This window comes from Sminthopsis crassicaudata, chromosome 4, assembly GCF_048593235.1.
Source record: "Sminthopsis crassicaudata isolate SCR6 chromosome 4, ASM4859323v1, whole genome shotgun sequence".
NCBI classification, from domain to species: domain Eukaryota; kingdom Metazoa; phylum Chordata; class Mammalia; order Dasyuromorphia; family Dasyuridae; genus Sminthopsis; species Sminthopsis crassicaudata.
Window position 1 is genome coordinate 385,278,991 of NC_133620.1, and position 14,506 is coordinate 385,293,496.

Sequence of the window (14,506 nt, forward strand, 5' to 3'; positions counted from 1 at the left end):
CGAGGTTGGATCACTAAGTCATGAAAAAATAACTCAAAAGGACCCTCATCCCACAATTTCAAACATTGAAAAACATTTGTTTTTTAGGAATTATAATACAAACACATACAAAGAGTTCATGAAGATGTATTTCTGAAGCACTTAATATATGCCAAATACTTTTCTAAGAGCTGGGGATACAAAGAAAAGCAAAAACATGATCTTTACCCTTAAGGAGCTCGGATTCTAGTGGGGAAAACTACATGGAAATAAGTATGTATATGCAAATTAAATACAGAGCAGATGGATAGTAATCTAAACCGGAAGGCACTGACAAGTGAGAAAACTAGGAAAAATCTAAAGAAAGTGGAATTTGAACCGAGTTTCAAAAGAAGTCAGTAGGCAGAGGTGACAATGGCATTAGCACTCTTTTACAATGAAACTCATCAGAGACCTAAGTGAGTTTAAATACCATAGGTCAAGTCATGGCCTCTAAAACATACTGTCATACGCTAGTAAAATGGTAAGTTTTTATGATGGGGGTTAGTCCTATCATTTTATATATTTTATCATTTTATATGTCATTTATTGAGCTTCACAAAGGGACTCTGTTCATTTTAAATAAATGCTAATTTGGGGAAAATAAAGCCAGCTTTTGTTCATGCTTTTTTGTCTTGCAGGTTTTGTTCAAACTTCTCCTAGGCAGTGCTAAATTTGGAGAAGCAGCCCTTTTTTTGTCCATACTGGGTGTATTCAATATCCTTTTCATCACCTGTATTCCTATCATTCTTTACTTCACCAAAGTGGAATACTGGAACTCTTTCGAAGACATTCCATGGGGAAACCTTTGTGGATTCTCAGTTCTCTTATTGAGTAAGTGACTATGGTCATACTAAGAACCCTTGAAAACAATGATAGACAATATCAATACCTACCACACATATAAGTTTTTTTTTGTTTTGTTTTGTTTTTTTTTTAAATACTGTAGCCTCAGTAGAAAAAAAATACTCTTAACATTTCCTATTGTGTGATCTTGGGCAAGTCACTTAACCCCAATTGCCTCAGGGAAAATAAAGAAAGAAAGAAAGCAAATATTCTTTATAGGTACCCTAACAATTCTCATAGTATGTCAGGAAAACTGTGTAGATCAAAAAAAAAAAAAAAATACTTGCTTAGATCATCTTGAACTCTGATCTCTTCCTATAACCAAGCAGCTGTGAGTAGCTAGGGACTCTAAAGAAAAATATAGCCACTACAACAAGGCTTATATTTGTCACTTTCTTTGAATGTAAATGTCTAACAATTAGATAACTCAGAGCCATTTCTAGCATATGAAAAATCAAGACAATTATCCTATGCCCCCAATTTAGGGGACTACCACATGGGAGATCCTACAATAATTAGTGATTTGGCAATGACTCAGGCAGACACTAGAGAAGAAAGATATAGCTTCATCAGCTGATGCTAAAATATAAAAATAAAAAAAAGCCTTGAGTCACCATAATCCCATGTCACTACAAAGTGATATCCCTGAGACTATCCTTTTGTGATTTATAGTGATTATAGTTTGTAAACTAATTATCTAATCTGACTAATTATATAAAAATGGAAATTGAGAGAGAAGGGAAGGAGGAGAAAAGAAGGATTTTAAGGAATAGAAGATATATGATTCACTCATATCATTTGATTTGCCCCAAAATTTGTACCTCCCAGCAGTGGAAGGCATAGACACCTACTAAGGAAGGCTCTAATTTTATTAATCCAGTCACTTATTTAGAATAAAATAGCAGCAGTTGAGCAATACAACTGTAGTCATAGAGATCCAAACACCAGATTTTCTCTGCTCCTATCCTATAGATCAGAAGAAAAAGGCCCAACTTTCTCCCAACTGTCATGCTATTATTACCAATAAGGTTGGAAAAAGCACCAATGAAAGGTGGTCTTGTCATCATTATTATTGTCCAAATGCTGTCAATATGTGAAACTGAATGGCTTTCTGTTCTTTTTTTGTAGCATTCAATATTGTATTAAATTTTGGAATTGCTGTTACATATCCCACTTTGATGTCACTTGGAGTTGTACTAAGTGTACCTGTGAATGCAGGTAAGATTACAAAGTTTTTTATACATCTCTTATTAAAAAAAAAAAACAAAAAAAAAAAAAAAAAAACCTATTACATCTGGTAATAGATTGTAATTTTTGCCCATGAAAGAGTAGGGATACTTGGAGTTTTTGTTAAATCTACGTTTGTTACACATTTAATACTTTAATCAGAGTTGAAAGTTTTCACTTCTATCCTTTATTTTGCTTGATTTTCCAAAGTAGGAACGAAGCTTGAGGCACCTGGCAATTAGAAAGCTTTTTATAAAAAGTTTTCTAATAACTATGATTTGTGCTATTCAAACCAACAGTTAAAAGCATGCATCTTTCTAAAATACAAAGCATTTATATCAAATCTGGAATTTTCACTGTTCTTCAAGCTAGAAATTAAATTTGAATTTAAAACTAAAGTTAAATTTGAGCTTAAAATTAAGTTTAATAAACTTAATTAATTAATGACAGTAAAATGAAATTGAGCTTAATAAACATTCATTAAGCACCTACTATGTACTAAGATGGTCTTTGCACTGAAGAAGCTTATATTATACTAGTAAAATTAGTTGGCACAACGTCTGAATTTTGACCTCAAATCAGGAAGATTTGAGTTCACTTCTGGCCTTAGAAACTTACTAGTGTAAGTAGTACACTAAGTAAGTGTGTGATCCTGGGCAAATCCTTTAACTTCTGTCTGCCTTAGTGTCTTCTAGTAAAAATAAATATAATAACATCACCTGCCTTTTAAGACTATTCTGAGGATCAAATGAGATAATAATAATAAAATAGTCAACATGATATCTGACACAAACAAGGTACTTTATTGTCTAATTGTTTGACTCTTCATGACCTCATTTGGGGTTTTCTTGGCAGAGAAACTGGAGTGGTTCACCATTTCTTTCTTGAGCTTATTTTATAGATGGGGAAAACTGAGGCAAATGAGAATAAGTGACTTACCCAGGGTCACACAGCTAGGAAGTTTCTGAGACCAGATTAGAATACAGAAACTTACCTAACAAAAGATGCTTAATAATTGCTTATTTCCTTCCCTTTTTCCTTTCCCTCTGATTCTTGAGGTAGTCAGGAAAAATAATGTTTTCCTTATATTAAAAAAGAGAAACTAATCTCAAAAAGGTTCATGATTTGTCCAGGATTACAGAGCTAGTAGTAAATGGAATCTAATCTCAAATCTTTCATTGCAAACCTAGAAGAAATGCCATTATTATTTTTATAAGTTCTCTAGGTGACTGATGTTTTCTCAAGGTGAGAAAAGGAAGCAGTAGAATAACAAAAGAAAATATGGTATATCCTTATGAAAGAAATATAATTAACAAACTGGAGTACTTTTTAAAAGCCCTTCTTTCATTTCTAACTAGTTCAAATCAAAAGCAATTTTTAAAAACTTTAATAAGTGAGGCAGGTAGATGGCACAGTGGATTGAGCAACAGTCCTAAAGTAAGGAGAATCTAACTTCAAATTCAATCTCAGACATTTTAACACTTACTAGCTGTGTACAGTACAATAATGATTATTCTCCAGACACTATATTAGATAGTGGGGATATAAAACTAAAATAAGACCCAATTCCTGCCCTCAAGGTGATTACAAATTTCAGATTACAATTTAATTTAACAAATATTTAGTTATTACCTCGAATGTGCTAAGCATAGAAGCTCTAAAAGACCAGAAGGAAAAATAGTTCCTGCCCTCAAATAAATTATATTCCAGGAGGAGGAGAAAAGTTTGTGCAGAAAGAGATAAAACCTGTATATAGTGAAATAAATGCAAACACATACAATGTAAATTCAAGAAGAAATCAGCTCTAATCAAAATATTTTTTCTCATTTTATGTCTCTCAATGAGATACATCTATATCTATATACCTATTTGCTATAATTACATAGGAAGTCTTATTGCCCATCACCCCAACATAATCCTTCCTGCCAACACATGTGCAAAGAGATAATAGTTCACATTTTCTGATCTTGTCATAATTTACACTGTGTTTCCTTACAACAGTTTTGTGTGATGGGTAGTGAAAATGTCTGCACAAATTTCCATTTTGAAGTAACTGAAGTTTAGAGATCAGAAACAATTGTCCATGATCATATGACTGGCAAATACCACAGATGGAAAATAAATCTGGGTCTCTCTTGAATTTAAAATCACTATCTCATACTGGCTTTTATTTGACCTGAATATGTGATTTCTACACCAATGAAAAACTATCTCTGGCACTTTCTCTGCAATTTATAGTCTTAGATAATTGCCTGGGCCACTTAGAGGTGACTTTTTCCCAGAGGCATATGGATATTATATGTTATGTATCAGAGATAGGTTTGATTCCAGGTTTTCCTGACTCAGAAATGAGCTCTCAATCCCCTATACCACTTGGCCTTTTTCCACACTGACTTTTGATTCAAACACAAATGACTGCTTTCTCCTTTAAGAAGGATTTTCTCATCTCCTAGCTGCCCTTTTCTTCCCAATTTGAGGGTTCCCATGCCCACTCCAGCCTCACATATGAGTTCCCTATATTATCTCCTAGATTTCCTCTTCCCAGATTTAAGGATCTACAGAGAAGTGCATACAGGGTGAGGTTGATCACGTCAGCACTTGCATCAGTATGATTCAGAGCTGGGTTTTTCCCGTTTTCTTTGATGCACTTACCCTCCCTGCCTCCCAGCAATAAAAAGCTCTTCTTCTGCCCAGGCAAGGCACCTGGAACTTCTCAGTCAGCCCTGGACTTTCTCCAGCTCTCTGGTATCATTAGAAAATTTATCTCCCTAGGGTTAGCAAGTTCTTATCCCATCAAGTGTCTCATAAAATATACCACCTGAATGGTGAAATCATTGGTGCCTTCAACAACAAAAAAAGGAAAGGGGGATAAGTTTAAAGAAGAGATAACTTGAGATGAAGTGAGGAGGGAAATATATTAAGTTGGAAGACATCTGGGTTTAACAGCTGATGCCAAAGATGAAATCAGACATGCAGGAGAACAGTGTCATTTTGGCAAGGAAGAATAAGCTATCCAGGAACAAGTGATAGTCAATGGTTTAAAAAGCAATAGAGAAGTCGAGTAGAATAAGAATTGACTGAGTAAAAGCCATGGGATTTAATAATTAATAGATCACTGGTAACCCTAGAGAACAGTCCAAGTTGAGTGGTGAGTTTAGAAGCTTGATTGTAAGAAACTGAGGAATAAGAAAGGAAGAAATGAATTAAATGAATATAAGCAACCCCTTCCAAGAATTTGGATGTGAAAATAAGGAGATATATAGGAAAATAACTTGGAAGTATGACAAAGTCAGAAAAGCAACTTTTTTAATCTTTGAAGGGTATATGGACATGTTTATAAACTCTGAGAAAGGAGCCCATGGAAAAGAACAGACTAAGAATGATAGCAACAAAGAAGGAAATTTTGCAGAGGAAGTAAAAGGGGGTAGGATCCTGCAAATAAGTAAAGGGATTGGTTTTAGAAAAGAAAAACATCATTTTGTTCTCAGAGTCTATGGCAAAGGTAGAAGAGAATAGGGATGGCATAGAAATATTTTGAAATATGGAGAAAGGGAGAACAAAGAATCCATGATGTATTGGTTCTTCTCTCTCATGCAAATAGGAGACAAGGTTCTCTGCTAAGATGAATTTCTTTTTTTCCCTGCTGAGGCAACTGGGATTAAGTTTCTAGCCCAGGGTCACATAGCTAGGAAGTGTTAAGTGTCTGAGACCAGATTTTTGAACTCAAGTTCCTGACTTCAGGGCTGGTGCTCTATTCACTGAGCCACCTAGCAGCCCCTGTGATGAATTTTAAAATTGCTTTCCACATCTATATTTTTGAACCTTCATTTACACATTATACTCATGAGACTATAGAGATAAAAAGGAATATTGAGATTATCTAGCACATAACTCAGTGATGAGGAAAATGTAACTCAGAGAAACTCTCAAGAAGCTTATATTCAAATAGGGGAAGACAACACATAAAAAGAAGTTGAAAGTGTAGGTAGGGGAAAAGTTGGAGAAATGAAAGTACCCATTTTAGGATTATGGAAAAGGAACTTAGAGAAAATTGAAGATATTGCTGATCTGCAAGTCCTCCTGAAAATAAAGTTCTGGAAAGAACCAAACAACTAGAAGAGAGAAGTCACAAGAAGCTGAAAACACTCTTAATATGAGAAATTCAGGAGTGAAATGAAACTTCCAGGTACAGAGGCTTCTGGGGCATCGTAGAAAGTCCAGAGACTGAGGAGTGCAGTCTGAAAAGTACCAACACAGAGAGGGAGCAAAAATATAGAGGAAAATTTAAAAGTGTCAATGAAAAGAAGGGAGAGGATATTGAAGAGGAAATTGAGGTCAACAGAGTTAGATACTGCAGGGGATTGTGGGAAAATGAAGACTCACAAAAGGCTATTTTATTTGTCAGTAGAATATCTTTAGCATACTGGATGGGCTGGCAGAGCATGATTTTGGTAGAATTATGAGAAAAGATGATAGCTAAAAAGGGAATAAGGAATAAGTAGGTGATCAGGAAATGGAAAAATCAAGTGTATTCTAAACTTCATCAAATTGGAAAAAAAGAGAAAATGGTAATTTAGTGAGATATCAAGTTAAAGGGCATGTTGGTTTTGGAGTGTGTATACCTTTATGTCTGTGACTGTTTTTAGGATAGTGAAGACCTAATTATTTTTGTTGACAGAAAGAAAGGAACAAGTGAAGAGAGAGAATGAAGAATGAACAGCAACAACAAAAAATAAAACAGATGCTAGACTGAGGCCAGCCCATTCAATCCAACAAACTCTTCTGTGTGCCAAGCACTGTGCTAGGTTTACAAAAAATAAAAAAATAAAAAATAAAAAAATAAATAAGACAGTCCCTATCATAAATTAACTTATTTTATAAATATATATTATAAATAAAATATACATATATAAATATAACATATTATAAATATAAATATATAAAATAACAAATACAGAGAGAAGTTTTTAAAAACACATATAAAAATGTAAAGTAATTGTGAAGGAATGCCTTAAGAACTGAGGGAACCAGGAAAGGCAATTATAGGAAATGGCATGAGTGAAGGAAGCTAGGAAGTCTAAGAGGAAGAGGAAATGAGGTAAATAATTCCAAACATGGGGACAGTTAATGTTGTGGATAGGAAACATCAAATAAGCCATTTTGGTTAGAATAGAGAATGCGTGATAGGAATATGCTAGAGGAAATACCAAGCATGGAGTCATCTTTTGATACAATAAAAAAGAAGAGAAGGAAGTCAAGATACCAAAAGGTATTTAAGTATATAGGAGTGGAAAAGAGGAAATTTATCTACTGTGGCCTCAAAAAATCATAGTAAAATAGGTGAAAATTGCAGGAAAAGTTAAAGGTTTTTGCAAAATGGAAGACATTAACAATAGTTATGGGAAAACATTTGGTAGGGAATTAATGAGATTTGATCAAGTAAAAAGATTGTGAAGTAATAACAATAATAAAAAACATAGTACTTACCACAGGGGCAGGTTAGGTGGCACAGTGGATAAAGTGCTGGGCCTGGGGTCAAGAAGAGTCATCTTCCTTAGTTCAAATCTGACTTCAGACATTTATTACCTGTGTGACCCTGAGCAAATCACTTTACTCTGACTGCCTCAATTTCATTATCTGTAAAATGATCTGAAGAAGGACATGGCAAACCATTCCATTATCTTTGCCAAGAAAATCTCAGATGTGATCACAAAGAGTCAGACATGACTGAAGGATTTACTCCATGCTAGCCACAGCTCTAATTCCTTTATAAATAATGTCTAATTTGATTTTCACAATAACCCTGAGATAAAAGTGCTATTATTATTCCCATTTTACCGAAAAGAAAACTGAGACAATCGGAAGTTAAATGACATGGTCATGGTTACTCAGCTAGAAAGTGTTTGAGGCTGTATTGAACTGGGGTCTTCCTGACTTCCACTCCAGTACAATATTCACTTGCATCATCTTTTATCTAATCCAATAAATATTTGCAAAGTACCTACTCTATGCTAAGGCCTAGAAATACAAAAATAAAAGGTTGCACAGTCTCTGCCCTCAAGGAGCTTATACTGTTTTGAAAAGGACAATAAGATTACATAGAAGGATAATAATAATAATATATCTAACATAAGCATAACAACTACTATATGCCAAATACTATGCTAAGAGCTTTACAAAATATTATTTTTCATTTGATCCTCACAACAACTCAGAGAGGTAGATGCTATTATCCCCATTTTACAGGCAAGAAAATTAAAATTGCTCAGCTAGAACAGTGTATTCCTAAGATTATGTGGAATAAAAAATACTCAAGGGGTGGGAGTGGGAACTGTGCAGCACAGAGATCTAATCATTGGCTTGTTGAAAAAATTTGGATCTTGAATTTTATAGGCTGTTAAAACTAGTTCCTCGTTTTGTACTACCTTCAATGTAAGCCTTCAATGGGCCTTACTCCCTATGGCTTTCAAAAAAGTTAATCCAAAAAAAATTATAAAAAGTTAATCAATGATAATGACCTTTAGGGCATTTTAGTTAGCCTGTGCCCTTGGGCCAAAAATGAACCTATTTTATTTATTTTTAAGAGGGATTTTAAAATTCTTTTCCAGGTCTTCCAGTTTTAATATAACTAAATTGACTAAATCTAAACTTCCTGGGCCTTGCTTCTTCTGTTCCACAAAAATAACTATTTAGACCTAGGTTGAGGTATAATTTTTGTGAGTAAAATTGTGAACACATAAATGTAAAGGCTTGTGATAAAAAAAAGATTTTGCTATTTTAAACAGAGTTTAGTAGAGGTTACCTTAATCCACACTAAAAAAATACATACTGAAAAAGTCCTCTCAAGCAATGATTCTTTAAATGGGGTTTTCTAAGGGTCTCCAAGTTCCTTTAGGGGTCCATAAAATCAAACTGTTTTCAAAGTAAAACTTAAGCATTATTTACTTATTAAAATACTCTTCCCTTTTCCAGCTACATATTTGTATGAGGCTGGATTTTCTTCATATACTTCTGCAAAGAGAATATATTACAGCAGATTGAATATAGAAACAGATATAGGAATTCAACCATCTGTTAGTAAGCCAAACATTAAAGAGATTTGTTTTTTAAAAATGTAAAGCCATTCTACTTTTTTCATTCTATTGGTTTTTTTTTTGTTTGTTTGTTTGTTTGGTTTGGTTTTAGAAAATATGCTTGCTTTTCACAAAAACAAAATGTTATTTATGTTAGCATATTTTGGGTTTGTTATTGTTTTAAATGAATTAATAAATAGTTTAATATCTCAATTTTAATTTCTAATATAGTAAATATCAACAGATATAGGCATTATAAACAAAAACTCTTTGGGGTCTTCACTAAGTTTTGTGAGTATAAATGTGTCCTGAAGTAGAAGCGTTTGAAAACCACTGCTCTAATAGCCTCTTAGACGTTAATTAAGCAAAAAGAGGACATAGGTTCCAGACTGTAAAAAAAGGTAAGAATCCTCCACCTCCATTATCATCTTTGCCCAATTAAATGGGAAACGGTATCTTACTCTACTCCACGTACTGCCTTTGTTGTTAAAATCACTTAGTAACTAACCAGAATTCATTATTTCATGCAGTGGTAGATCACTACACAAGCCAAATTGTCTTCAATGGAGTTCGGGTCATCGCCATCGTTATCATTGGCCTGGGCTTTCTCCTACTGCTATTGCCAGAAGAGTGGGATGTATGGCTGATCAAATTGCTTATGCGCCTCAAAGTAAGGAAGAAGGAGGAGACAGCTGAAGGCAATGGAGACATAGGCTCTGGACTGCAGGCTAAACATAGAAGAACCCGCCCATCCTTTGCGCGTTAATGTCACTCGCTCATGAGGTAGTGGTAGCAAACATTTTATTTAAGGTTCAAAGGTCTTATCTCGCAAAAGGGCACATATGTCCAATGTGGTGTACATAAGTGTACAGTTTTGGTATCTTAAAGTAAGTCACCCGGCATTTATGGGCATGTCCAATTTGCTTGCACTTTTTTTCACATCAGACCTTTCACTTAAGAATACCACTTGCATATGGAGGAAAAAAGAAAAAGAAAAAAACAAAACAAAACAAGAACCTCTCAGCTTTTTTTAAATGAATGTAACATTAAGATTATCTTTGTATCGATTGTCTGGTTTTCATGACAAAGCCGAGGCAACTGGTTTTCACGACAAGCCAGGACAGCCATTTTGAATCTTAGCAACTGAATATATTACATTACACACTGTGACTTTTTTTTTTTTAAGCTAGAGTAAGTCATACTTTGTTTTATACCAGAGCTCTACTCTTAATTTTATGGAGTTTCAATGAACCAAAAGAAAATTGAAAGTTTGTTTTGGTTGGAATATAGGATGTGTGGAAGAGAAAATAGAAAGGATGACATGTGTTGGACTATCAACCGTGACTGGTCTGGAAAGAGAAGTCAGTTTAGAAGAGAAGGGCTCTGCATGAGGAAAATTGTGAAAGAAAGCTATCAGAGCCTCAGCTGGTCTTTTTCTGCATGCATCCATTTAAGATCATGCAAAAGAACTTACAGTGCCTTCTAAAGAATTTTCATCTTTACCTTTGTGCAGCCAGGTGACATTATAAGTCACCAGGCACCATCTTATAATATAGATGTAGAGATCTTTAAAAATAAATTCTATTATAAATACACATATAAATATATAAAACCACAAAGCTGATGACCAGTTATATATGTACATATATATAAATATAGGAACACTGTTTGTGATGTATAATATGATTAAAAGGTAGACTATGAGAAGGTGAATTGCTGGTTGCTTTGACTTCATGGTCAGATATTTTAAAAATGATTTACTGAAAATGTAAACCTTTTTATGAAACTTTTAAGCAACGGGCTGTTTACTTATATAATTTAGGTCTACCAGAAAATTCTATCCGTGATAGATCTGTAAAGAAGAAAAGGGGTGGGGTTATAGTTTACTATTTTTGAAGTTTACATTGTTACATATGAAATGGAAACATTATTTTGAAATGTTGTCATAACCCAATGGTGCATTCTGTAACCATGGAGTTCTTTGTTTCATGGGAAAAGGGGCATTCATGAATTGAACTTTTTAGCAAATTAATACTAAAAGTCCATTACCTGTTTGGTTAAACAGATGAATAAAAGAAAAAATTGGAAAAAGTTAGTGACCCATTCTTTTTATTCGTCATTCCATTTGTAAAGTTTCTGTTTTATGGTCCTAGATTAAATATTTTCTATAGCTCTCTTTCTCTCATAATTTCATGTACACAAACACATATTCATACTTCCCCCCCCCCAGAAAATTTCCTCTCTTTCATTGCATTGGGGATCAAAAAAGACATCCCATGAATCAAATATACTACACATCTGTCAGCTATGTCTGATTTTTAAAAAAAACTGCAGAATCCAATTCTCTTAAACCAGGTCATTCAAGACTTCTAGACTATAGTTTTAAATTTTTATGTTTTCTTTAAAACATGAGATTATGAAAGATGAGAATTTTAACTGGGTAAAACTCTTTAAATTCTTTTTTCATGATAAAATGAATTCTGTGCTTGTCATAAGAACTTTGGTATCCTCTATAAAGAGGACATAGACAAGTTAAATGTGTCTTGTTACTTCAAATTATAACTCATTTAATCTCCAGGACTCATTGTAATCTAAAACAAGAGAAAACCAATAGGAACCGGCAGCCTTTGATCACTTTTCAACCAAGCCATGGGATAAATGTTTGTTTAAAAATAGTGAGTTTTGATTTCTTTATATCTGAAGAAATGTTTATACTCTTCAGATGCTTGGGAAGGTAGCTGACAAAAAAAAAAATAAAGATGTTGGTTTGAGGCAATCTCAATTTCCTTTTAAAATCAAAATAATTTCCAGGCACATGAGCATTCAGTGAAGCCCCTGAATACTGCTGAGACAAGAGCAAAGGAGAGCATTTTAAAGAAATGTTTTAAAAATTAACGTACAGATAATAAGGATATTTACCTTTTCTAGCCCCCAAAATTTTAGTAAAGAATGCTACAAAGTCTTTTTCTGACTATGAAGGGAGGAGAATAGGTGAGAAATCCAAAGTTTAAATGTTTCAAAGGACATTTGATTCAGACAAAAAGAAATTAAAATTCTCTATGATGAGGAGAATCAGAAAGATTTGAAATAATCATTATGAGAAATTCACTTGGAGTAAAAGGACTATCAAGCAACAGTGAAGGTCTGACTCATGTTACATAGCATACATATGCCCATTATAATAAAATAAATTTTTCTCTATGTAGAATGCAACTTCCAACTTATTTGGAAGCCCCCTTTCTCTCTTTTCTTTGTGATGGGAGGTCAGTTGGATATGGAAGGAATTGATGTGAATGATCTATTTATTGGGAGTAAAAATTCTTTTTCTATCATTCCACATCACCTAGAGTACTGTAGTGACTTCTTAACAGATCCTTGCTCCCTTCTCCAATTCATTTTCCACACAACTGCTAAAATGAAATGTCAAAAGTGTATATTTGACTCTATGAATCCCCTGTTCAATATGCAATGGCTCCTTCTTACCCTATAATAAAAGACAGACTTCCCTTTATGGAATTTGAAGCCCATCACAATCTGGCTTCAACTTGCTATTCCGGCCCAATTTACTTAATTTAATTGTACATTACTCTTTCATTATATTACTGAGCCTTCTTGCTGTCCCTCACATATCACACTCCATATTTCATCATTAAGCCTTTGCAAAAGCTGACCCTAGACTTGGAATGCCCTTTTTTCTCAGCACTGCCTTTGAGAATCCCTGGTTTTCTTCAAAATTCCATTTAAATATTACTTCTACAAGAGCCTTGCCTGATGTCCTCTACTGCTAGTGCCTTCCCACCAAAATTAACTTGCATTTATTTCATACAGACTTATTTGTGTTTATGTCATCTCCTCAATAGAATGTGAGCCTTTACAGAGCAAGGACAGTTTCCTTTTGGTTTTGTATCACTCATTCCTAGCATAGTTAGTAGTCTCCTAATAAATGTTTATTGTTGTTAATGATGATACAGACAATGATTATTGATGACTAGTTCCACTATACTGATTTACTGATATCTTCAGGGATCTTTTTTAACAGCTGGAACCTCAACTTGTTAATTGCTTAAGTTTTGGGTTTTATAGGAAGAATTGGAAAACCAGAAAACAGAATAGAGAACTAATCTGAGATTATCATAGCCACCAACTTGACAAGTTATTAAATCTCATTCTTGGTGTCTTGATCCATTGAAATTCCTAGTGTTCAACCGAGAAATGTGATGGCTATTTACCTGCATTGGAACTGCATTAAAGGAGAACCCATATCAAGTAGAAAAAGTCCAGACTATAGAATACTTTTCCCCTGAGGTAATTGGGGTTAGGTGACTTGCCCAGGATCAAGCAGCTATGAAGTGTTAAATGGCTGAGCTCAAATTTGAACTCAGGTCCTTCTGTCTTCACTGCACCACCTAGCTACCCCACTAGAATACTTTTTAAAAGAAATGAAGTTTTATGACTCACAAGTAATAAAATCCAAATAATGTGGCATTGGCAGAGTTCCTTGGGAAAGGGGTTTATAATTAGAAAAATAATTCTTGCTAAAGAAAAAGTATATTAAGCATTGTAAGGGGCCAGAAAAGCAGATTCTTTTAAGTAATTTTAAAGACTAACATTATTTCTTTGTCATTCCCCCAGCAAAGATTTATTCATAATGTTATGCCTCAAACTCTTTCTTCATAAATGGTACTTATTCATGAGTCCCTTGTCTAAGTTATGAAAAAAATCTAAATTCATAAGTTTTTTTAAATTATAGTTATCTATATTCTGTCCTTTAATTCAAACCAAGGTGATTTTAGAACAACAGTGATACTGAATGGTTTATGTGAGATTTTTCTCTAATTCAAAGTTGACTTTCTTGTATCTTTCTTGTAACCTTCACCTAATAAAATAAATTTCAATGTTTTCCAGAAATATGGGTCAGAATTCGTGCTCATTGCAAAAGGAGACACCTTTTATCAAAGAATGAATGCTTCAGTTTCAGTAAAATCAGAAACCCAGTAATAAATCCAAATGTCAGATATGAGCATATGTATGCTAACATATAGACACCATATTTTAAAAGCAGAATTCAGGTGTCTTGAAACCATGATAGAGTAAAGCATAAATTACCATTGTGTAAGGTTCCCTGGACAAACTTTGAGGACTAATCACTTAGTCCTCTGATTAGTTCACCATACCTCCTCTGTCCAAGATCTGGGGGTCCTGGGAATTTGGGTGTTTTGTTTTGTTTTCTGGAGCAACGAGAAAGAGATGGAGAACTTTTTGTTCCAATTTTTTCTGATTGGAGATGGTAGGGAGGTGAGCAGAGACCTTATGTTTCACAGTGACACCTAGTGGTTAGACTA

At 34.0% G+C, this 14,506-nt stretch overlaps 1 protein-coding gene across 2 annotated transcripts in view; it reads left to right on the forward strand.

Annotated features, from left to right (window-relative positions):
* SLC35F3 (solute carrier family 35 member F3) overlaps positions 1–14,061 on the forward strand; it is a 511,111-nt gene extending 497,050 nt beyond the window's left edge. For both annotated transcript variants that reach the window (XM_074262421.1, XM_074262423.1), the window contains 3 exons: positions 660–852; positions 1,993–2,082; positions 9,695–14,061. In XM_074262421.1, the coding sequence (XP_074118522.1) occupies positions 660–852; positions 1,993–2,082; positions 9,695–9,930 (519 nt within the window). In that variant the 3' untranslated portion in view covers positions 9,931–14,061. The remainder of the gene's footprint in view (positions 1–659; positions 853–1,992; positions 2,083–9,694) is intronic.
* Positions 14,062–14,506: the final 445 nt, after the last annotated feature.